The sequence below is a fragment of the Podarcis liolepis genome (assembly GCF_965112155.1).
Source record: "Podarcis liolepis genome assembly, chromosome: 4".
Taxonomy (NCBI): Eukaryota; Metazoa; Chordata; class Lepidosauria; order Squamata; family Lacertidae; genus Podarcis; species Podarcis liolepis.
Window position 1 is genome coordinate 35,515,116 of NC_139558.1, and position 22,065 is coordinate 35,537,180.

At 46.6% G+C, this 22,065-nt stretch overlaps 1 protein-coding gene across 2 annotated transcripts; it reads left to right on the forward strand.

Moving 5' to 3' along the window:
- The first annotated feature begins 388 nt into the window (after nucleotides 1-388).
- Nucleotides 389-21,728, forward strand: SHOX (SHOX homeobox). 2 transcript variants are annotated; one of them, XM_083500474.1, is made up of 5 exons: nucleotides 389-1,287; nucleotides 5,465-5,673; nucleotides 13,966-14,023; nucleotides 14,148-14,239; nucleotides 19,615-21,728. In XM_083500474.1, exons 1-5 carry the CDS (start codon nucleotides 942-944, stop codon nucleotides 19,858-19,860), a joined length of 951 nt encoding a protein of 316 aa, XP_083356600.1. In that variant the 5' UTR covers nucleotides 389-941; the 3' UTR covers nucleotides 19,861-21,728. The 2 variants fall into 2 exon arrangements, with proteins under 2 accessions (XP_083356600.1, XP_083356601.1); XM_083500475.1 differs by having other exon boundaries at nucleotides 14,148-14,236.
- The last annotated feature ends 337 nt before the right edge of the window (nucleotides 21,729-22,065 follow it).

The window sequence follows — 22,065 nt, forward strand, 5'->3', positions numbered from 1 at the left end:
CAAGAAAAACTCGTCTCCAACTGGCACGGATTTACCTTTTTATTGAACAACCAGAGTCCGCTCTTTTTGTTGTCATTTCCTCCCCCTTCCCGGTTGTCTAGCAAGAGTTGGCGGCCCAGCTTTTCTCCCCCCGCTCCTAGCGTGTCCATAATAAGCAGAAGATCTCCTGGTAGCCAGTCAGGTCTTCCTCGAGTCTCTCCCACCCCCGCCGCCGCCGCCGCCGCCCCCACGCCTTCCTTTCCGTTTGGTTCCTGCGAGCCATTGAAAAGAATGCGGAGAGATACCTGTTTGGGAGGAGGCTATGGGATGGAGTGGGGGAGAGAGGGAGGGTGGGGGAGAAAGAGGAGAGGGAAAGAGTTTCATTGGATTCCTCCCTCTCTCTCTCCCTCCCTCCCTCTCCCTGCTCTTTGCCACCCTTAAATCAAGGTGCGACGGGTGCCAAAGCGCGATGAAATGCAAAGAAAGCCAATTGCTGGCCCGAGGTGGGGGGAGATCGCTCCTCGGAGTCCTGCCTGCGACTCTGGAAGAGGCAGTAATTGCTGGAGACAGAGAGAGCTGGGGGGCTGGGCTGAGGTAGCCATGTATAAATAGTGTGATCTCCCCATTGAAAGGCATAAATAACAGCGGGAGGGATCTAAGCCCCGAGACAGCGCCCCGTCTCTGCTCTTCGACGTGGTCTTCCTCGCTGCTTGTCACGAGGAGGAGGATTTAAAACAAAACACGCGCACGCAAGGCGCAACACCACCTTCAAGCAGCAGCAGCAGCAGCCTGGACCGACGAGGCGGCCCCTGGACCTCCTGAGTGCAGATCTCCACCCCACCAGCCCCACCACCACGACCCACGCCCAGATCCAGCCGCTGCAGCGCCGAGGACCTCTTCACTGTGGATCGCGAGCGTGCGCTTCTTCTCTCCCCCTCCCCCTCCCCAGCCACCGGGTCGCCATGGAAGAACTTACCGCGTTTGTCTCCAAATCTTTCGACCAGAAAAGCAAGGAGAGCAGCAGCGGAGGAGGAGGTGGTGGCGGCGGAGGTGGTGGTGGTGGAGGAGGCGGCGGCGGCGGCAGCAGCGGCGGAGGAGGCACCGGCCACAAGAAGGAGACTATCACGTACCGGGAAGTTTTGGAGAGTGGGCTGGCGCGCTCGCGGGAGCTGGGCGCCTCGGAAGCCGGCAGCCTGCAGGAGCTGGCCGAGAGCGGCGCGCACTGCCCGGTGCACCTCTTCAAGGAGCACGGAGACGGAGACAAGGACAAGCTCAAGGACTTCAACCACGCCAGCAGGACCTCGGAAGGTAAGGAGGGCACCGGACCCACCAGGCGAGGTGGTGCGTGGGGGTGTGTGGAGGGGGGCTCTGTCTCTCCACCTCCTCTCCCTGCCCGAGACACCAGCGCCGAAGGCCTCGAGGCTTTTTGGGTGGGGAGGAGCGGTTGGGCAGCGGGCGATATAATAATAATAATAATAATAATAATAATAATAATAATAATAATAATAATAATCCACTTGTCTAGCAACAACAGGAACGGCCGCTGGGATCGTGAAGCACTTCTGGAGTGGAAAGTAGAAGGAAAAGGGAGAGGAGGGAGAGAAACACCCAAACTTTCCCCTTAGCTTTTCTGGGAACAATAGGAGTGCGTGGAGATGGGGGGCGGGCGGGGAGGAAAAAGAAAGAAGCAGGTTTCGCATCGACGACCCGATTCGATCCGGAGCCCGGGTATCCTTTGCCCGGTTGCCTGCCTGTGTTGCTGCCCCGAAAGTGCCTGTTCTGGAACGAGCCTCCAACGTCGTGGCTTCAATTATGGCTTCTTTTTTTGTTTTCTTCCATTAAAAAGAGGCGTGAGGGAAGCCAAGCTCAGGGTAAACTGGTCAGAGGCCTGCGGGGAAGATCGAAGCAGAAAAGAAGGACGGGAAGGAAGGAAAAGCACTTTAGAATTTTGTACCGAGCCCGTGTCGATAGTTTCTCCGGGTGTCAGTTCCTTCCTTCCTTCCTTCCTTCCTTCCTTCCTTCCTTCCTTCCTTCCTTCCTTCCTTCCTTCCTTCCTTCCTTCCTTCCTTCCTTCCTTCCTTCCTTCCTTCCCCCTGATGTGTAAGGTAGAGTCCCTTCACCCCGGGCCACCAGGTCGATAGCTCTTCCTGTCCCGCTTCACTGTTGCCTATAGAAAGGAGCATTCTGAGAGTGAGGGAAAGTAAATTTTTAAGAAAGTTGATAAAACGTTTTTCGGCGATTTAAGACAGGTTTCCTCCAGGGCAGACGCGATGGGATTAAATGCAGCAATCCCTTAGGTGTGAGAAGGGAAAACTTTAAATTAAAATTCAGCAGGGCTGCTCAGTCATGTTAATCTCCCATCCTTAAAATATGTTTTACTCCGCCATTCGTTCTGCTCCTTCGCTTCGTAAAATAATAACGGTGTGTTGGATCGATAGTATTTAGGAGATTTGGGCCACTTGTACCATAAACAGAACAAAACGAAACGAAACAGCATTCTGTCCATTATAGAAAAGCCCTATCACTCAAATCTGCTCGCTCTTTTAATATCAATTCTACATATTATTAATAATTATTTTTTATGTTCTATTAGATTCGTTATAATCGGAAGGAGAGCTTAGACGCAGGGCTAAATAAATGAGAATTTAATTTCTGGGAAGCTTTAACAATTCCAATTTCATATATATATATTAGAGAGAGAGAGAAGGGCCTTTCAGAATACATTTTTTAAAATAGTAAGGCGTGAAATCCTTCGAGTTTCCTGAAATACTGTCAGTTCCAGTGCACGGTTATTGTTTTGGGAAACAATATACATATCTAATATTTTATATACATAGATACCCGTTTATTGAAAACGTGCTTCATTCTCAGCAGTTACCTGAACACGCAACTCTGATATGTCATAAAATACATTGTAATCTCTCTCTCTCTCACACACACATCTCAAGTTTGTAATTGTTTTTCGGTTAAAAAAGAAAGTAATTCAAAAGGGTATCAACCTCAGGAAGAATCCATGGAGGAAGACTGGTTTCCAGCGGTACAACAAACATTACAAGCGAAAAATCATTACCATATTTGTGAATGGTTGGAACGCTGGAACGTGTCTCCATTAAAGGGAGTTGTAAGCGAACCCCTCGAACGTTCGTTGGGAGCAAAAAAATGTAGCGATCGTGGGCCGGAAGTGAGTTTCAGCGGAATCAGGGCAAGAGACTAATGGACAGTGTGTGTTGAGAGATATTGCTCAAAAATCCGTTAGCTTCGCACCTGTGTTTGGTAGCTGTTGTGCAAAACAAAACCCTGTAGGTAAGCATAACACTGTATTTAAATTAAAATTTCCCCTCTTAATTCAAGGCTGCTTCGTCATATTTTTAAAAAGCCACGACAGTAAAAACCACTCTGGCTGAGGATACATTTATATATAGTTTTCTGTTCAATCTGAGGATCTGTTCAATCTTGCCTGGGGATTCTTAGGCAATTCGGTGTGTCCCATCAGTTAAAATTATGCTTTGAACCAAATGCCCTGATTCTTAAACTTATTTTACTTGGAGGTATATAATACTGTAAAGCCTTTCGACGTCAGAAGATTTGCATGTAAGTGGTAGTAGGCTGGAACACAACACTGCTTCCTTAAAGTCAAACCAAAACAACAGAATTGGACAGCAGAGGTTTCACCGTGTCACTCCTAATCCCAACCCACTTTTCTTTGGGAGGTCAGTGAGACTGGAATCGAGGGGATTTACTTCCAGGGAATGCGCTTGGAGACGGGCACGTCTGTGTAAACCAGCTGTCCGACAGGCTGCAGTCCTCCGCGTTGCCGCTGAACTTGCCAGTAAATAAGTTCCACAGAGAGGAATGGCGCCCCATTGGGCCCAGCAAGGCTTCCTTCCCTAGGGTGGGAAGGATGTCCTTTGCATCTGGCTAGAGAGCGCTCACGTCGAAGTTATTGCCGTTAGTGTGACCTGAGCTACTCAGGTAAAGGCGGCAGGAGGAAGTCCCTGCGCCAACCCCCGAATTTCAAATCCCTTTCAGAACAGGCGAGATGAAATCCTCTCTCCCCCGCCCTCTGCCCAGTCCCTCGTTACATCTTCACGCGCTCCTGTTCTTTGCAAACGTGACGTTTTGCTGCGGGAGTGACGTGTTGGCTCCTCAGAAGGCCAGCCGTGGCTGCGGGGCAGAGAGGGCGTCCAGGCCACGCTCTTTCTGCCACCCAGAGCGCACCGGGCCCAGGCTGCTGCTGCAACAGAGGCGCTGTCTTTTCCTCTGGGTGCTTCCTTTCTTATCAATTTCTATCCCGAGGGAGGAATCTTCCCCCGAACGGATCGTAACTGAGGCTTGGTGGCTTTTATCAATAATATATTGGAAAGGCGATGGGTTATAAGAATATCGTCTTGTGCCATTTGTTTTTGTTTTTTAAGCACAGCCCACAAAAGGCAGCATTTAACCTGCTCTGGCCAAAGGTCATCCCGGTTATGTCGCCCGAATCATTTCTAATGGTTACCTGGTCACAGGAAAGCTGGGTTCATCTCGTGTGTGTGTGTGGGTTCCCACATTCCTAAAGCCTCTCAGTTGGGGACTATGGATTCTAATATCCTTTGGATTTATTTTAAAGCGCGCGTAACGGAGCGAAACAAACATGCCGTTTTTCTGGTGCTTTTCTTCTTGCTCAGTAGCTATTAGAGGGGGGAGGGTCCCCCATGTCTTTAAAAAGCGTGTTTCCGACCCCCTTCCGCCATGTCTAGACTGCAAAATAAGGCCCCGATCCCTTCCCGGTGGAGGCGACTGGCCAGGAAGAGTGGACACGTCTCAGAGCCTCTCTCATCTGAAAGTGGCCATTTCCTCTTTACACTTGTTTCGCGTAAAATCTTTGCTACTCTTGGCTTGCGTGGGGTATTTGGATCTTTAACTTTCCTCAGGAGGCTTGTCAGTTCAGAAAACCTAGGCCACACTTCCTAGCCGCGACAACATATTGCCACCGAGGTATGATCCTGCAGTCTTCAAAAATAAGATGATTAAGTTTGTACGCGTGGAGAGACGGGAGATGTCCCTTATAAGGGGCATTTAGCAACCTTAGCTGGAGCATATGTGAGTCACACAAGGTCTCTCTAAGGACCATCACCTGTTCTGCGCCCAAATAAATAATTTTCTCGCTGCAACAGGAGAAATGCAAGGAGAGAAAAAATATCTATCCTGGCTGCGTAGCAGTCAATTACGTTTTTATCAGAGCAGGCTCTCCGTGCTCTCCGAAAATTTACTAACGAATATTTCACTCGACCCCCGAAATGGGTCATCTGAGCATAGGGGACGATGTCAACTTTCGCTTGCCTTTCTTTTGGGGGCTCACAGGGCGACCATCCTTCGCCTTGGCTGGGGAAACTATGTGCCCAATTCTCCCGCCTCGAGGGCTTTAAGAAGGAGGCTTCTATGATGCGCAACTTTGTTGTATTCGTTTCCTCTTCCCTACCCCCATCCCCCTCCCCCCCGGCAGGGATCTATGAGTGCAAAGACAAGCGGGAAGACGTGAAATCCGAAGACGAGGACGGCCAGACCAAGCTGAAGCAGAGGAGGAGTCGAACCAATTTCACACTGGAGCAGCTGAACGAGCTGGAGAGGCTCTTCGACGAGACGCACTATCCGGACGCCTTCATGAGGGAGGAGCTGAGCCAGAGGCTGGGGCTGTCGGAAGCCAGGGTTCAGGTAAGGCAGCCTTAGAAGAAGGCCAGAGTCCTCCTCCTGCTGGCCTTGTTTCGGATCTCTGTCTACCCCATTAAAATCCCCTCCTTTTTGTCACGCGCAGCACCCGGACACGTGTGACGGAGGGAGGGGGCCAGCAATTCCAGCCACTGGCGCTGCTCTCGATTTCTCGCCCCTTTAGAATCTTCAACAGACACGGAGCGTTCGAAACATCCCTGAGTGCCGCTCGCTAACCAATCAGAGGCCTGATTAGTAGCCCCAGCCAGGAACGAAAAACCTTTCCCTTTTCCCTTGAGGTTCTACTGCGCCTCTTTTTTTATTTTTTTAACAGGGAGAGGGTGGGAGCAACTTCGGAGAACAATTGGTGTAGATCAAGCTAGGCTGGTTGGGTGCTCTGGGACTGGATTATCCAGAGCCGGGAGTGGGGTGGTGGTGGTGGGGGGGGAAACGTGCCTCTATTTGACTTGCATAACAAGGGTATGAATTCATGGTGCCCCATCTGCTCCGTTTGTCGATCCCCTGGAAAACAGAACGTCTCCCAATCCTCGAGGAGGTGTTTGGGTTGTGGGGCCTGCCTGCTGGTCATGCGGCCAAGGCATATGCTCGATACAAGAACAGATTGTTGCCTTTAAAAATGCATTTGTTTTTTAATTTTTTTAAAGGCCTTTAGCCTTGCTCACTAGAGAGAGACGGGGGGGGGGGCTGGAAAAGAAGCAAACAAGAAAATAGATATAATTAAAAAAGGGTGGTGCAGGTTGTGGCGATTGTCGCAGCATCGATCCCCCTCAAACAGAGGTTGTGCAAAAAGGAGGGAAGAAGGGGGTTGGACTAGCTGATCCTTGAGGTCCCTTCCAACTCTACAATTCTATGATTCCATGGAAGTGATCAACCTGTAGCATGGCTTTAGGGTCAAAGGTATGTGGGGAAGGCTGAGCTCCAGCTGAGCTTTTATTCTGGCTGAACTCCCACAGCACCAAAAAACTATTTTAATGAACCACGCTTCCAGTTCCCCCAGTGTTTTTCCTTGGAGGTGATGGTGGGAGTCACACTAGGAAAGGGGAATCTCAGTCTAAATGCTTTAAGTCAGGGGTGGCTCGCCAGATGTTGACCCCGCCAGATGTTGCTGCACCAAATTTCCCATAATCCCTGACCACTTCCCAGGCTGGCTGGGACTTTGGGGGGTTAGAGCCCCACGACTCTAACAGAAGAGTTAGCCACCCCTACTTTTAGTATGAACGCCCCACTAATATTAGTGGGGTTGACTTCCACGTCCAGCGTTGAGCAGCATTTTTGTGCGCTTGGAACGCCTGCGTGTAATTCCTCTTTCCAGGGCCGGTCTGCCATTTAACTTTTAAAACGTTTCTTTGTAGGCTGTTTCCCCCCTGAAACAGCTGGGAAAACTAGGCTCCTGAACAGTTCGGGTTTTAAATAAATACAACAATAAATGAAATATTCCCCAGGAACGGAATAACGCTTACTGGAGTGCTCTTCTTGGAAAGGAGAGCTTACGAGGGGGAATGCTGAGAGAGGGGGAGGGAGGGAGAAGTCGTGGCTCCCACCCCCCGCGCGGAAGATTGATCTAACCGCCCAAGATAAATGAATGAAAAGATTAAACTTTGGCTGAAGGGGACATCAACTTTTATGTCATCTTCCCAGCTCCTTCTAGGCGAGCCGGTATAATATCTTGCCAGAGCCTTGATGTAGCGTTTCTATAAAAATAAATTACTCGTAGTGTTTCTATAAAAATAAATTACTTGTAATTGAATTCCGCACTCTTTCTTTCAAGTAGTTTATTACCGGAGTAGCGCGGCACCTTAACAGGATATTCATAGTTACAGGAAAATTGGCGTTCCAAGTGCTTGCAGGTTTCATGAAATATTCCACCCTCTCCCCTCCCCCTCCCCAGCAACTCACTCTCTCTCTCTCTCTCTCTCTCTCTCTCTCTCTCTCTCTCTCTCTCTCTCATATTTCTGAACGGGGAAAACATCCTTCAGACTCTCCCCACCCCCCAAAAAATAAAGTCCAGAGAAAGCCGTTTTAGAGAGAACCCTTAATTAAAACATAATCAGGATTCGATCGGCTAAAAAGGACTCGGTCGGCATCTTATTAAAGGAGGAAGAGAAAAGGAAGGAGACCGAAGGGCGAAAGCAACAACAACCCAAAGATATTTTAATACTCTCCGAATTGCCTCCTAATCCCCGTCTGTAGCGCCTGTCCCTTGTTGTTAAAGGATCTAGTTTCAATTTAGTGTGGAAATGTGCTGTAAATAAATTGGAGCTCCTACGGTAGCTACTTCTTATTAACCTTTTATTTTTAGTGTTGTACCGGCAACTCATATCGCCCAGCTGTCAGGGTTATAATTGAAAGTTATGAGACCATAGTGAGGAGCAGGCAGTAATTCAATTACGAGCAAATATCTTCGGGTTTTTATGGCGCAAGGCTAAATTAAATGTCATTATTCACTGTCTCTAATGGAAATCAAAAGGAAATCAGATTAGAGCATTTGTGAAAGAAATCACTGAGTGATCCTTAATGAAGAAATAACTGTCTAAAACACTGTCCTGCGCTTTACTTAGCATATTCATGACTACTTGGAATTGATCGGGAATCACACCCGAGCTGATTTATGATGGCTGCGCGCGCGGGCTAATTCATCACTTTTATTCCTCATCACTTTCGCCTTTTTCCAAAGCAAAAAAATAAAAAATAAAAAATGGGAAGGGACGCTTTTCTTTGCCCAGCTGGGCACAGCGAGTCTTTTTAAGAAGTGCCTTTCAGGCGCCACTGGTAGGAGCCGGCAGCGTTTAACGCGGATTAGTCCCTCACATCACACGCCTCTCGCACGCTGCTCCTGACCGAGTGGTTAAAGCTGGGTAAAAGGACATTTTTGCCCCAGAATTTGCCACATATCTGCACCCGATGTGTGATTAAAAAATATAAATAAATAAAGTCTGCCTCCTTTAACAGGATAACAGACGACCAAACGACCCTTGGGGGTGGGGAAGGAACTCTCCCCGGAATTGGTATAAATTATATTATGACGAGTGGCGTAGAGAGCGGAATTAGCACAGAGGCAGGTCATGGGAGTCATTCCAAAATCATTAATGCTGGATAAAGAGCTACACACACACACACACACACACGCACAGAGAGAGAGAGAGAGAGAGGGAAGGGGATATAGAATGAAGAATAAATAACATGAGGGGCATATTCATTTTTATTCATTGGTTAGTTATCTGTCAATACAGTTCAGCCACCCTCTGTCCTCAGACAGGATAGCTGAAGGTTTTCTGTTTACAACTTTTAAATGCACATTTCCTTCCCCGGCTTAATTAAGCAGGATTATTTAAAACTCTGATTTAGGGTGAATTCTTTATTATTATTATTATTATTATTATTATTATTATTATTCTGACACACCATAAAAAGATCCCCATTCTCAAGGTTTATATGAATGGTAGGTGGTTATATTAAGAAACTAATATTTTCGTTTCAAGTGGGGCGTTCACAGTGCTAACGGTCGGAACAAAACCTAGCTAGAACCCAAATATTTCGGCTGAATTTGACTAAAGCTGTCATTTCTCAGCACCCCGGTGTTTCGCTGAAAGCAATGGTCCTTTCTCCCAAGGGAGGCGGAGAGATGGCGGGGGTTGGTACTCCAAACGTTAGTCCGCTTGAAGTGGCTAAGTTTCCAGAGGTGTTCGAAAGAGTTTTAGGATTGTAAAATTGGAAGGGATCTCAAGGGCCATCTAGTCCAACTCCCTGCAACGCAGAAATCGTGTGCCCAACGTGGGGCTCGAATGCAGCACCCTGAGATTAAGAGTCTCACGACTGAGCTAAGAATTCCCACGGCACCTGGTATTCCTAGGCAGTGGTCTCCCATACAAACACTAACCAGGCCTGACCCTGCTTAGCTTCGGAGATCCCACGAGACTGGGCGTGTTGAGGGTCGTACGGCCGTCTATCTATTCCAAAAGGCTGTGCTGCGTGTTGCGCTCTTCACAGAAACAGCAAATCCAAGGGAGCCAGAGATCAGGACATTAAAATGGAAAGGGGACATTTCCACTGGTAAAGAAAGCTCCCTTTCAAAAAGTTCAGGGATCGCTCAGAAATTGAGCAAACTGCCCCCCTCCCGTTCCCCCATCTTTTAATTTGAGACATCACCTATTAGAGACCCGGATCAGGGAGGGGGAGGCGACGCCACTAGCGCACGTGTGAAGGCGGCCAATTCCTGTTGAAGAAACCCATTCCAGTACCCCTGGATAATTAATGTCTTTGGAAGCCTTTCTTTGCACTAATTACTCCGTTGTAAATGGCCATCATTAAGGCAATTGAAGAAAGCTCGGAGGCGAAATGTGATGTAGGAAGTGCAGTTAGTATTAATTAACCGTATGATCAACTTGGCAAGCGGAGGAACTTGGAGGGGGGGCGGGGCGAATGGGAGCGATGTTTGCTTAACTCCCAGATTTGATCTGTCTCAGCAGACAGAGGCTGACTAAAGTTTGATTTAGTAAGAGGAGGGGGGTGGAGACACTGAGCATTTGACGGTAGACGTAATCCTTTAAACATATTTGTAAAAAATAGTCTCCTTCCCCTCTCATGGGAGAAGGCTCCCATGCTGTTTGGTACGCCAGAGAGATCTAAGGACACCCCCCCTCCCTGCCTCAATTTATAATACACGGCAATTTCCGGAATTAGGGGAGGATTACTAGGATGGCAATTTTTTTTAAAGAAAAAGAATAGAATCTGATGGCAGAATTAGAAATAATTCCTTCCACCCAAATTTGGAAAGCGTTTGATTGTCGCGTGGAAGTCAAGCCTATTTAAAAGTCAATCGTGGCTCTGAAAAAGGGATTTATGGTGGGATCCATAACCCAGTCAAAAGACAAATGGAAAGGGGTAATTGAAATCTGTTGGATTAACCCCCTTTGAATAATCCTTGTGGATGTTGTGTGTGGAATTAATTGATTTCCCCATAAACGGAATTTCCATTCGAAGATGAATTGACTTTCAAGGGAGGGTTTGGGGGTCGTGGCTGTGCAGGGCGATCCTGAGCATCGTTTACTCGAAAGTAAGCCCGGCGGAATTCAACGAAATGCTGTGCCTTTCCTGTAAGGAAACAGGCTCATGCCGCAATATACTTTTTAATCTTCAAGGAAACTTTATTGGTTTCGCTACTTTTCTAGAATTCCTTTCAGTGAAGTTCTTCTGGGATCGCAACCTTAATCGCTGGCAGCTTCTTCTGTTGCATGGTTGCTCGGGAGTAAATCCCAAGTAAATGAAGAGTCCCTCCACTGAACCGTGATGGGACTTTCTTCCGAGTAATCAGTGTTTGGGTGTGGATCCATGGCTGGCCATTTTAGTGGGCAATTCCAAGGTCAGCATAAGACAAAGCCCTGATAAACTCTGGCAGAAATTCGGGAATAAAAGGGTTTAGCTGAAACTCACCCCGCCCGCCCCGCCTATTTTTCCTTAAATAGGGGGAAAAAGCGATGCCACACGAGTCGACATAGGGGGAAACCCACTAAAACTGGTCCTTCTTTATGTATATGCGTTCAAAATGAACCTCGAGGAAACGCCACTGCCTGGCACACAGGGGGAAAGGAAGCCACATTCAGCCAAATTGGAGGAATGCTGGACGTGAGGGAGCAAAGGGTGTGTGTGTGTGGGGGGGGGTGTATGAGAGATGGATGTGAATTGTAAATCGGCACTTGGTACTCGGCACTATTTGGGTGTGGGTGTGTGTGGCGATCTATCACATTTCTGTCTCATTGTTTAGTGTGTGAGCCGATAACCTCTTCCCCACGGGGAAATCTCCCTTAGCTGCCTGCCAGCCGAAACCTATACTTCTTCTCTCAGCAGTAAACCCCATTGACTTCCATGGGGCATGCTCCAAGGTCGGTGTGGGCATTGGATTGCGGCTTGGCTCTCTGCTCCTGAACGCCATCTGCCTGTTTTCCTGATTTCGAATAGGAGATGCCAAGAAGAGGCTCTCTTTTGCTTCCCTCCCCCGGTTTAAAGCTAGGCAAGCGGGCCGTCTTTGTTGCTGGACTGAACAGTTTCTTTCTTTGGATAGCCTCGGAGGCATTTTGTTCATCTGCTTGTTCTACATAATGATTTGCCCCCTTTTAATATTCCGCCTTTCCCGGTGAAAGGGAGCACAAGTATAAAAGCATTACAAACACACCCTTTTAGGGAAGAGAAGAGTGCCCCCTCCCATTTCAGACCGTATTTGTTTGTTCTTCGGGAGTCCTCTCTATTTCTGGCCGGGTCCCTCAAGAGTGACTGCTGGTCTAAATCTAAACCTTTAGATATGAAAATATTCTTTGGTTTAAAGAAGTGCGCGCGCGGACCTGTACCATTCACGTTATATTTATGGGATACTGAACTACACGCCTAGCTCTTAAAATACATTTACTTGTTTGCGGTCGAAGCCTTGAATATATCCTTGCAAAATTCCTCCCCTACTGGGGGGGGGGGGGCAGGAATCCAAATTGTCCCTCCTCCTGACTGATATCCGAAGTGCTATAAACTGAGCAGTTGTGCAAGCTTCGTTGTCGCGCCGAGGCGGTCAGTTTGTGCCCGGGATGTCGCACTTTAGCCTGTAGGTGAGGGCTCATATGCTTGACCGGTTCTCCATACAGTATTAAAAACACGAGAAGAGCTTCATTTCCTCCGCACCAGCCTAGTGGTCTCTGGGAGCAGAACTTTGGGGATGTTTCATGGCTGTGTCTAGCGCCCCCACAGGCCAATCCATGTACTGCCTCTTATACGTTCGAAGGGTTGCTGCCCTTGGGGCTCCGCTGTGCCACACTGGCAGCCCCTTCCTCTGAATCCCTTGAGATGGAGGAAGCAAAGTCTCCTTTTGACCAGGACTTAAAAAAAAAAAGGAAAAAGAGAGAGTACGCATGCGCGGGGAGAGAGCGGCTACACCCCCGCATCAACTTCGCGGTGCTTTGCGAATTTGGATTCGCAATCTTAGGAGGGAGGTCGCTCGTGGCTTGACTGCTCCTCTTAAAAGCGCTTGTTTGCTTGACTTTGACATCAGCCATGCTTGGGACGATCAAGATGCAAACTCTGCATTTTACAACAGGGGACGACTTTCTCCAAGCTGCGCATTGTTCCGTTGGTGGTTTTTTTTTTAGCAGAAGTGCGAATGAATCCCATTTCGATTCTTGTCCGATTCTCTGTTCGCACTCGGATCTCACCTGCTCTATTTGCACCTAATTCTTGCAAGTGAAACTCGTCTCATCACTTGCAGCCCAGATTTTCTGATCTGGTGGCTCCTTTATGCTTTTTAATAGCAATAAGAATAATACAGAAAGTCACTGTTCTCAGGTCATTTGTATGATTTTTTTAAAAAACTGAACTATGTGTGTATATGGGTGTGTGTGTGCACAATCAACAAAAACCTCTAAGAGGTTTACACAGTCCCCCATTCTAGTGCAGAAATGTCCCCTACCAGTGTGGACGTAAGGATTGCTTCTCATTCCAACAGCGGGAATACAGTGGTGTATAGCACTATTTTCTTATTTCGAAACACCTCAGGCTGCAATCCTATACACGCTTACCCGACAGGAAGCGCCATTGAACCCAACGGGATTTACTTCTGACACGTATAAGGATCACACTGTGAATCTCTTGAAACCTGCTTACCAATACCACGACCCTTGTCTTAAAAGGGCCTTTGACTAGTCCTGCTGTTTTGCGTGATGTATACTGTTACCTGTATGCCTAATAAACAAGCATTTCTCAGAGAGAAAGCCACCAGATGAGCAGAGCAAAGAGAGAAGTTACAGTAGCGTGCATAGCAAAACTGACACTTTGATTTTGGAAGAAGGAGAAGGGGGAGGGGGGGAGCGAAGTATAAGGTCTTCATCTTTCCTTTGCCTCTCTGAGACTGTGGAACACAGGCTGAGAAAGCTTCTGCCCTCTGCCATTCGGACTCCATACTTTCGTGTGTTCTGAATATCCTCAAAAGCTTGTCCTTCTGTGGGTGGGTAGGAACTTACCTGTTTCTATATTGCTGGTCCCGTGAAAATCAATAAAACGTATCGACCAAAATAAAACCCCTTTATTGTACGAGCAATCAAAATGACACAAAACAGGGAGCAAGCTTCCGAGCCCAACAGGACTCTTCATCTGACTGAATATTAAGCAACGGCGTGTGTGGGTAAGGGGAAAAAAATGTCTGTATTGGTCAAAAAAGTTCGTTTTTATAAGCACGGGTGGGTGCCAGACGCTTCAGAACTGATGGTGACAAACCTCTCCTCCCCTCATTTTCTTTGATTGCAGGTTTGGTTCCAGAACCGAAGAGCCAAATGCCGGAAACAGGAGAACCAGATGCATAAAGGTGAGTTCGAGCTGGAAAGTGCTTGGGTGGGCTGGAGGAGGGGAGGGGGTTGGTGAGCGCTATCCGGACCCCCGAGGTTCCTTCCTCACCAAGACACGTGTCTCTCCCCACCCCCGCTTTGCAGGTGTGATCTTGGGGACGGCCAGCCACCTAGACGCCTGCCGAGTGGCCCCTTACGTCAACATGGGCGCCCTGAGGATGCCTTTCCAGCAGGTAGCTCGTTTTGATTCCTTTTGACCCCTTTCTCTCCCTGTACGTCCGAGGCGAATCGAGGTTCTGGAGGGGAGGGGCGCTGCGAGCGGGCTGTCAGACGGAAGGGGGCGGTGCTTATACGTCTCTCGCTGGGCAGGAGGCGTGGCCGGAGCGGAGATCTGTCAGGAAGCCACGCCCCTGGCTTTCGGGCGTTTTTCAAGGCTGGGATGGGTCAGTGGCGAAGGAGTGCACTCTGCGCGCCCTCAGAGGCGCCCTTATCGTCCCCAGGTTTCGAACGAGGACTTACTCACCGTGGCTTCCAAGTCTGGCTGCAATCCTGTTCACGCTCAATGTGGGAGTAAGCGCCATTGAAACCAGTAGGACTTATTTCTGAGTGAACACTGTGTAGGATAGTAATGTTGAGTGTTGCATCGTTTGGAAAAACAAAATTTCCGGCTACTTCTACTCATCCTCTTGGAAAGATGAGTACAGTGGTACCTCGGGTTACAGACGCTTCAGGTTACAGACTCCGCTAATCCAGAAATAGTACCTTGGGTTAAGAACTTTGCTTCAGGATGAGAAATCATTCTCTGGCGGCGCAGCGGCAGCAGGAGGCCCCATTAGCTAAAGTGGTGCTTTAGGTTAAGAACAGTTTCAGGTTAAGAACGGACCTCCGGAACGAATTAAATACATAACCAGAGGTACCACCATAGTTGATTTGCCTCAGCTACTGTTAGTAGAAACCAAACACGTTAATCTCTGTACTGAACCACTTAAATTTCTGCCTTTCGAGTAGTCTTTAAAGGCACAAGAGTTCTTACCTGTGGCGGGAAAGATATTGAATGCAGAGGGGAAGAAAATAAATCCAGGTAATTGTATCTTAACTCCCCCAAATACCTAAATGTAGAATTCCATTATTTTTGTTCCTCTCTCCTAAGTAGTCGTCCTAAAGCACACCTGCATTGCAGTCCTAGAAATGTTCACTCAGAAGTAAATCATGTTGCTTTTAATGGGGACATGGTTCTTGGTAAGTGTATACAGGATCATAGCTTGATCTGTATTTTGCTTAAGGGACAGGTGGATCCACACCATACATTTAAAACACATTCAACACACTTATTCCCCCTCCGCACCCCCCGAATCCTGGGAACTGTTTCTCATTCCTCACAGAGTTACAGTTCCCAGCACCCATAGCAAGCTACTTTTCACTGAGACTGGGGAAAGCCATGTGCTACAAATGCAAGGTGTGGATTCAACATCCGTGTGAAGTAGGTTAGGCTGAGAAACTGCTCTTTGTTCAAAGCTAATCTTTATCAAAGCAGCAGAGAAAATACTGTAGCGCAAGCATGTTTCAGGACTCACACAATGAAACCACCTCCCAAACTTGCATGGCCATGAAGAAGTCTGTTTCTCAGACTCAGCCATCTTCTGATATGGGCAATAATAGAGACCTAATTAGATTGATTTAAGTAATGAGTACTGAATGATGCATTAAATTAAATTCACTGTAAACCTGCTACTTGCAAGGGGATTTGAATGCAGGTCTTTAACCTTCCAGTCACTATGTCGCACTAGCACTGTATGGAACGCAAAAACCATGCTTTGCTCACTCTTTTTGCCCCATTAGTCTTCATAACTGGGAACTGAAAGTAGTCTCAAACACAAGCCATAGGGAAAAGTCAGTAAGCAGCAGAGATGCCTCAGCTCCCTTCTATTTACATCCTCCTATGTAATTAAGCACCCCTGTGATTCTCGGGCTTCTGGAAAGGTCCCTTTTATTTCAAACAGGGTTTCAGAAAAGTGGGGCCTAGGTTGTTGATGTCTTCTGCGGGAGCGTTTATCTCTTGCAGAACTAGAGCAACGTCGCTCTTGGTGATTTCACGCGTGAGGCTTAAATCAGGGTGGTCCAAGGAGAAGAAATCAAGACACATTTGGTTTCTGTTTTGAATTAGATCCTGCGTTGTTAACAGATTTAAGAAGGACACCAAGAGTTGTCAGCTTCTCACTCCCGAATGCTTGTGCCGTTTAACGGGGGCTTGTTCCGCAGCAAAGCAGCAGTGGTGGTGAATGTTTCTCTCCATGTTGTGAAGCGCTTCATCTCCTAATTTGCTGTAGATCAAGCTGCTGCTAAAAAGGCACACCTAGAAGAGCTGGGTGGAAATTTGGCGATCCTCTTAACAAAGAGAACTCGGGCTGTGGGGCTGTGGTGGTCACGTGTGAAAATTCCTCTTTAAGAGGTTGTAACCTCACATTGCCTCAAAGCTACTCGTGTGGACTTTATCTTTTTGAAAGCCACACAGAAATGCTGCCATTCAGACCAGTCTAGTGAATGTCTCCAATGCAAATGATAAGGGAAAAATGTAACAACCCAAAAACACTTACTTAGTGAGGCAGGATGTGAGGGGTAGGCAGGCGGGGGGGGGGGTGTTCTTGTTTCGGCCCCACTGTGTCAGTGGGGCTTGGGTACTTCTCAGGCTGGAAATGTGTCAAGGAAACTGGTCGATTCCCTGCAAAAGCACCCTAGCCACTGAGACACAGAGAAATAGAACTTGTTCCACTTTGTTTCCTTAAAAAACACAGGCAGGAGAAAGAAAATATTGGGGAGATGATTCTTTACCTTTCTTTGCCTCCCAATGGCTGCCCGAATATGTGAAAGCTTTGCTACTTTGTCAATTTCACCTTCATTAGCTTGAGGGTGAAACGGACTAGAAAAACAGCTCCATTTATTTTCGAAGTTAGACGTGTTAAGGGGAGCTGTGGCGTGAATAAGATGGCCATAGTTTTTGATGGATTTCTTCCACCCAAGGACAAGGGAGGAAGAAGAGAAAATAAGCAAGCCTGCAGGCAAGGCCACATGGCAGGAGGCTTGCAGATGAGTAGCCAGCTCAGGAAGATCTGAGGCCCTTCTCTTGACTTTTCTCTTCCTTCTCTTAAATGTATCTCACCCTTTTACATACAGAGATGTACAGGCAGTATTCTGTCCAGGCAGTAAATGCCTCCACACTTCCGGGCAGTGGAAGTGGGAAGGTGTGGAGACTATTGACAAGCACTTGACTCTTCTTGCCCAGTTTTATTCAAATGTTTGAATAGCCACATTCACTCATACCGAATGTCAAAGAGATTGAATTTAATCACACACACATACAACAAATCTCCTATTCACCTAAACCCTCTCAGGCCCTGATAAGTGTCTAGTCCCTAGTCCCTTATAAGTGTTTCAGACGGCAACAAATAAATACACTTTAAAATAGCCATAAGTGTCCCTGAAACGTTGTTAAGTAGTCTTAGTAATTGGTCAAATAATAAAGAGATGAAGGGGATGTGATTCTGTTCACAGACTCATCCTGTATACCTGGCATGCCTTACATGTGGTGTAATGGTTAGAGTGTTGGAGTAGGACTTGGGAGATCAGCGTTCGAATCCCCACTCAGCTACGTAGCTCCCTGGGTGACTCACCGCCTTTTAGCCTCTCCCTCCCTCACAGGGTTGTTGGGAGGATGAAATGGGGAGGAGGAGAACACTACCTTGAGATCCTTGGATGATAAAGGTAGTATATAAATGTAAATAATGATAATGATAATAGAATTGGATCAGGCTAGCAACAGAGCCAAATTTCCCCATTCCACCCCACCCTATACTTTTTTTAAAAAATCCAACAGCTTCAAAGCTAAAAAGCTATACTCAGGAAAAATTATTTATAGCCATCTTAAAACAAATCTTACAAGGGGACTTATAAACCTTATAAACAAAGACCAGAGAAATTACCTGGCACCTTGGGGCTATAACTCTGCATCAGATCTGGCAGCACGTGTTCCTGTTGAAAGTCCAGTGGTGTTTAGGACCAGTTCAAACTCACTTTTGCAGCTATTTAATTACACCGGCGCCTTTTTAACGTTATTATTGTTATTACTATTCAAAAGTCCTTCATTTGCTGGACGTGTGCCACAAGGACTTTAGCAGTAACTGCAGATGTGTGTGGCTGCACTTTCTCTCCTGCACACCTTTGTGGGTATGGTTCTCCTTTTTCAGTTCCTCAAAGAAGGAAAAAATGTCTGTGTGACCTCCCAGGAAGCATTAATTTTGCTTGATAAAAAACATCATGGGGTAGAACCTTATATTATAATACCATGATACAAGTGAGGATCTGAAACAAAATGTGCAGGTTTTACCAGAGTCTGTGGCTAAGGTGGTTTAAAAATTTGAGTTAGCAGAAAAGATAGGTGGCCCCTGCTCATAGCTGTCAACTTTTCCCTTTTCTTTCGAGGAATCCTATTCGGAATAAGGGAATTTCCCTTAAAAAAAAGAGAAAAGTTGACAGCTATGCCCCTGCTATAACACAGGTCTTACTTCATGCCCACTTTTTATTTAAAAAAAATCCAGTCTGCATGCAAGCACAAGGCTTTTCTTGCAAACGAGTGCTTGGTGTGGCCTGGGAGAAGGCTTGCTGATCAGAAGGTCGGTGGTTTAAATCTCTGCGAGGGGGTGAGCTCCCATTACTCGGTCCCTGCTCCTGCCAACCTAGCAATTCGAAAGCACGTCAAAGTGCAAGTAGATAAATAGGTACTGCTCCGGCGGGAAGGTAAACGGCGTTTCCGTGTGCTGCTCTGGTTCGCCAGAAGCAGCTTAGTCATGCTGGCCACATGACCCCGGAAGCTGTACGCTGGCTCCCTCAGCCAATAAAGCGAGATGAGCACTGCAACCCCAGAGTCGTTCATGACTGGACCTAATGGTCAGGGATCCCTTTACCTTTTTACACTGCCATTAAGCCGTTCTCTCCCAGCCAAGAGGAAGCTTGAATAGGTATCGTTATGTAGAGGAATCATGCTACAGAAAAGCAAAGAGTTTGTGTGTCTGGAAGATCCAGAAAAGGGGAACTCTGCAGTTCTAAGTCAATGGCAGTAAAATAATGAGTGGAATGTGGCAATTCAACAAGTTAAGGAACACCGGTAAAGGATTGATCACCACGTACAAAGAGTGGCAATGTGCAACAGTAGATTAATATGCTGAGACATAAGAAGAAAGTGCTCATGGTTATTTGGGTCTGGACCTTAAGTGGTTTCTGATATGATATGTTGACAACAGAGTGAGAGCATCTTTCTGCTGCTGCAGATGACAATGGTTAGAAGCAAAAACAACATTGTGATACCCTGTTGACTATATTGTGGTATTAGGTAGCTTACAGACCTTTTAACCACCGAGCCCAGTTTACCAGGAACCCACATCTGCCTGTTACAAAAAGCCATTCTATTCCTACAGGCTGCAGACCTATCCTGGTGTATGTCCCCTTGAAAACCCGGCCTATTTACAGATACACAGAATGACACTCATTTGTTTACCCTCCTGGAAGCTCCTTTACTCATTGTCCCTTTTGCTTCTGTGTCCTTCTTTTGCTCCCTCAGGTCCAAGCTCAGCTGCAGCTGGAAGGCGTCACCCATGCCCACCCTCACCTCCACCCTCACCTGGCTGCACACGCCCCTTATCTGATGTTTCCCCCGCCCCCTTTTGGACTTCCCATTGCCTCCTTGGCAGATTCCGCCTCTGCAGCTGCAGTAGTAGCAGCGGCCGCGAAGAGCAACAGCAAGAATTCCAGCATCGCTGACTTGAGGCTCAAGGCTCGGAAACACGCCGAGGCCCTGGGGCTCTGACATTTCCTCCCCAGAAGCCATTTTGTTGCCAGGGATGGACAATAGTATCTTTCCTCTATCCAGTCTCCGAGCTTGGCTGCGATAAGGACAACTGGTACCTTTTTAATGGCCCACAAGTACTTGTAGACAGGCTCAGTGCTGGCCTGTTCCTCCTTTCCTCCCTTTCTCATCCTCTCCTTTTATTTTGTTCAAAGACTTCAGCAACTTGTTCAGTTGATCTGAGGACTGAAGGACCTACTGGCCTATTTTCTGTTTTAAATTTTTATTTCAAAAAGCACTTAGTGCTAATGATTGCAGTTAAACTGTTCTTCAGCCACCAGATGCATAAATACTAGGTTTGAAATCAGTCTGGATCTCAGTTATAAGTGTCAGTTTTGGGGGGAAAAAATGAGAAAACTTTGGAGGAAAGTAGATTTTTTTGGGGGGTGGGCAACAGAACCCTCCAATCACGTGGCATCCGTGAATCTTGGGACAAATGGAAGTGGACCCTGGCCAAACTGAAGATGATCATGTCAGCCCAACAACATTTGCTGCTGCCAGTTTTGCTACGTCGTGCATGTGCCTAACTTTAAACAATGTTTGAAAATCGCCAAGTATACTGAAACAAAAATGAAACAGAAAAAAAGGAAAAAGCTTAACAACATCGTGGGGCTGGTCTCCATTAAGATGACATTTCTTCTTTGTTGCCAATGGTATTATTTCAATCTCATGAATCTCTTCCATCGCTATGGAGCTGCTGCTGCTGCAGAACTGGTTTGAATTTAAACGTGGAATTTCAGATCTGAGACAAGGCAGTGTTTTCTAAACAAAGCAGCAATAACACAATGGGGTGTCCAAATGACTACATCCTTCACAAGGAACAACAAGAACAACAACAACTGAGTGTGCGTGTGAGAAAGAGAGACACCCAAATTAGTTGGTGATCCAAATGACGGGAACAATGATGAACGCATCTGTTTTACTGAGAACCACCTGAACATGCTGAAATGCTTGTACTATGTGAACAGGTTTACTTCACCGTTTTTATTTCCAGATGTCTGGATCTCTGCGGAAGGCCTGCTTGGTTTACAGGATCTAGAGAGGTTGATTCATCTGTCAAAGATGGACACAGTTTTTTTAAAAAAGCATAATACTGATGCAGCGTTAATTTTAGTGAAATGCAATTAAGTGCAGTAAAGTGCAATACTGTAAATATTATAGATTAAAAGGGGCGGGGAAATAGCCGCACATTCTTTTTCTGTTAAAAACCAACTCTGCAGGAACTGTAACCTGGTCCTTTGTGTTCAGACCTGGGAATTGCCATTTGTTGCCAAAATGATAAAGTCTGGGCCTTCTACAGATTGGGAAAGAAATATGAATTGCATATATAAAAGAGAACCGCCATGATTATGAATCCAGTTCATGTGCCATATTTCTGGGAACTAAGCTCAAATGCCTGTATTAATTATTATAACTATAATTTTATTTTTATTTGGCAATTGTTTTAAAGTAAGGAAACAACAACCAAGTCAATGTCATGTAGAGGTGGACAAGTTCAGTGGGGTTTTTTGGGGTGGGGGTGGGGAAATTGAAGCCAATTTTATACACCAAATGCAAGCTCATTGGAGCTTATCAGCTAGTATGAGCTGCTACTACGACTCATAGAAATTGAGGAGAACTCCTTGAAATTATATTACCAAAGTGTCTAAGTTTATTATACCCACATTGCTCACTTACATGTAAATTCCTTTCAACCAATTTATTAACTGGTGCTTCTTCTGGAAACAAATACTGCTCTTGTCTACTTCTAAATCTGTTATTGCATATGATATCCAAGTCTCATTGATGGAATCTTTGCATCTCAACAGCATAAAATCATTAAGTCTGTTCCATAGACCTTCCAGTGTATTTCTTTTTTGAAGCAACCCATTAATAGTTTGAGAGGTTTTTGTTGATATCCTCCCCCACCCCAGCGAAGTGTCCGTAGGACAGAATGTATTGTATTTCTTAAAACATCAATATTTTCATCTCTATCTCCCTCTCCCTCTCCCTCGCTCTCTCTTTTCTAACCAGCGTGCAATCTCGTTGCCGGGATGGTTCTCTTTTCTCAGTTTATTTATTCTTCGCAAAACAATTATATTTTGGACAAGTTTTCAGAGTTGAAACATTTTGCCCGACTTTCCTACCTCTTCGTGAAAGCCCCAGTACCTCTTTATGTCAAGGGTA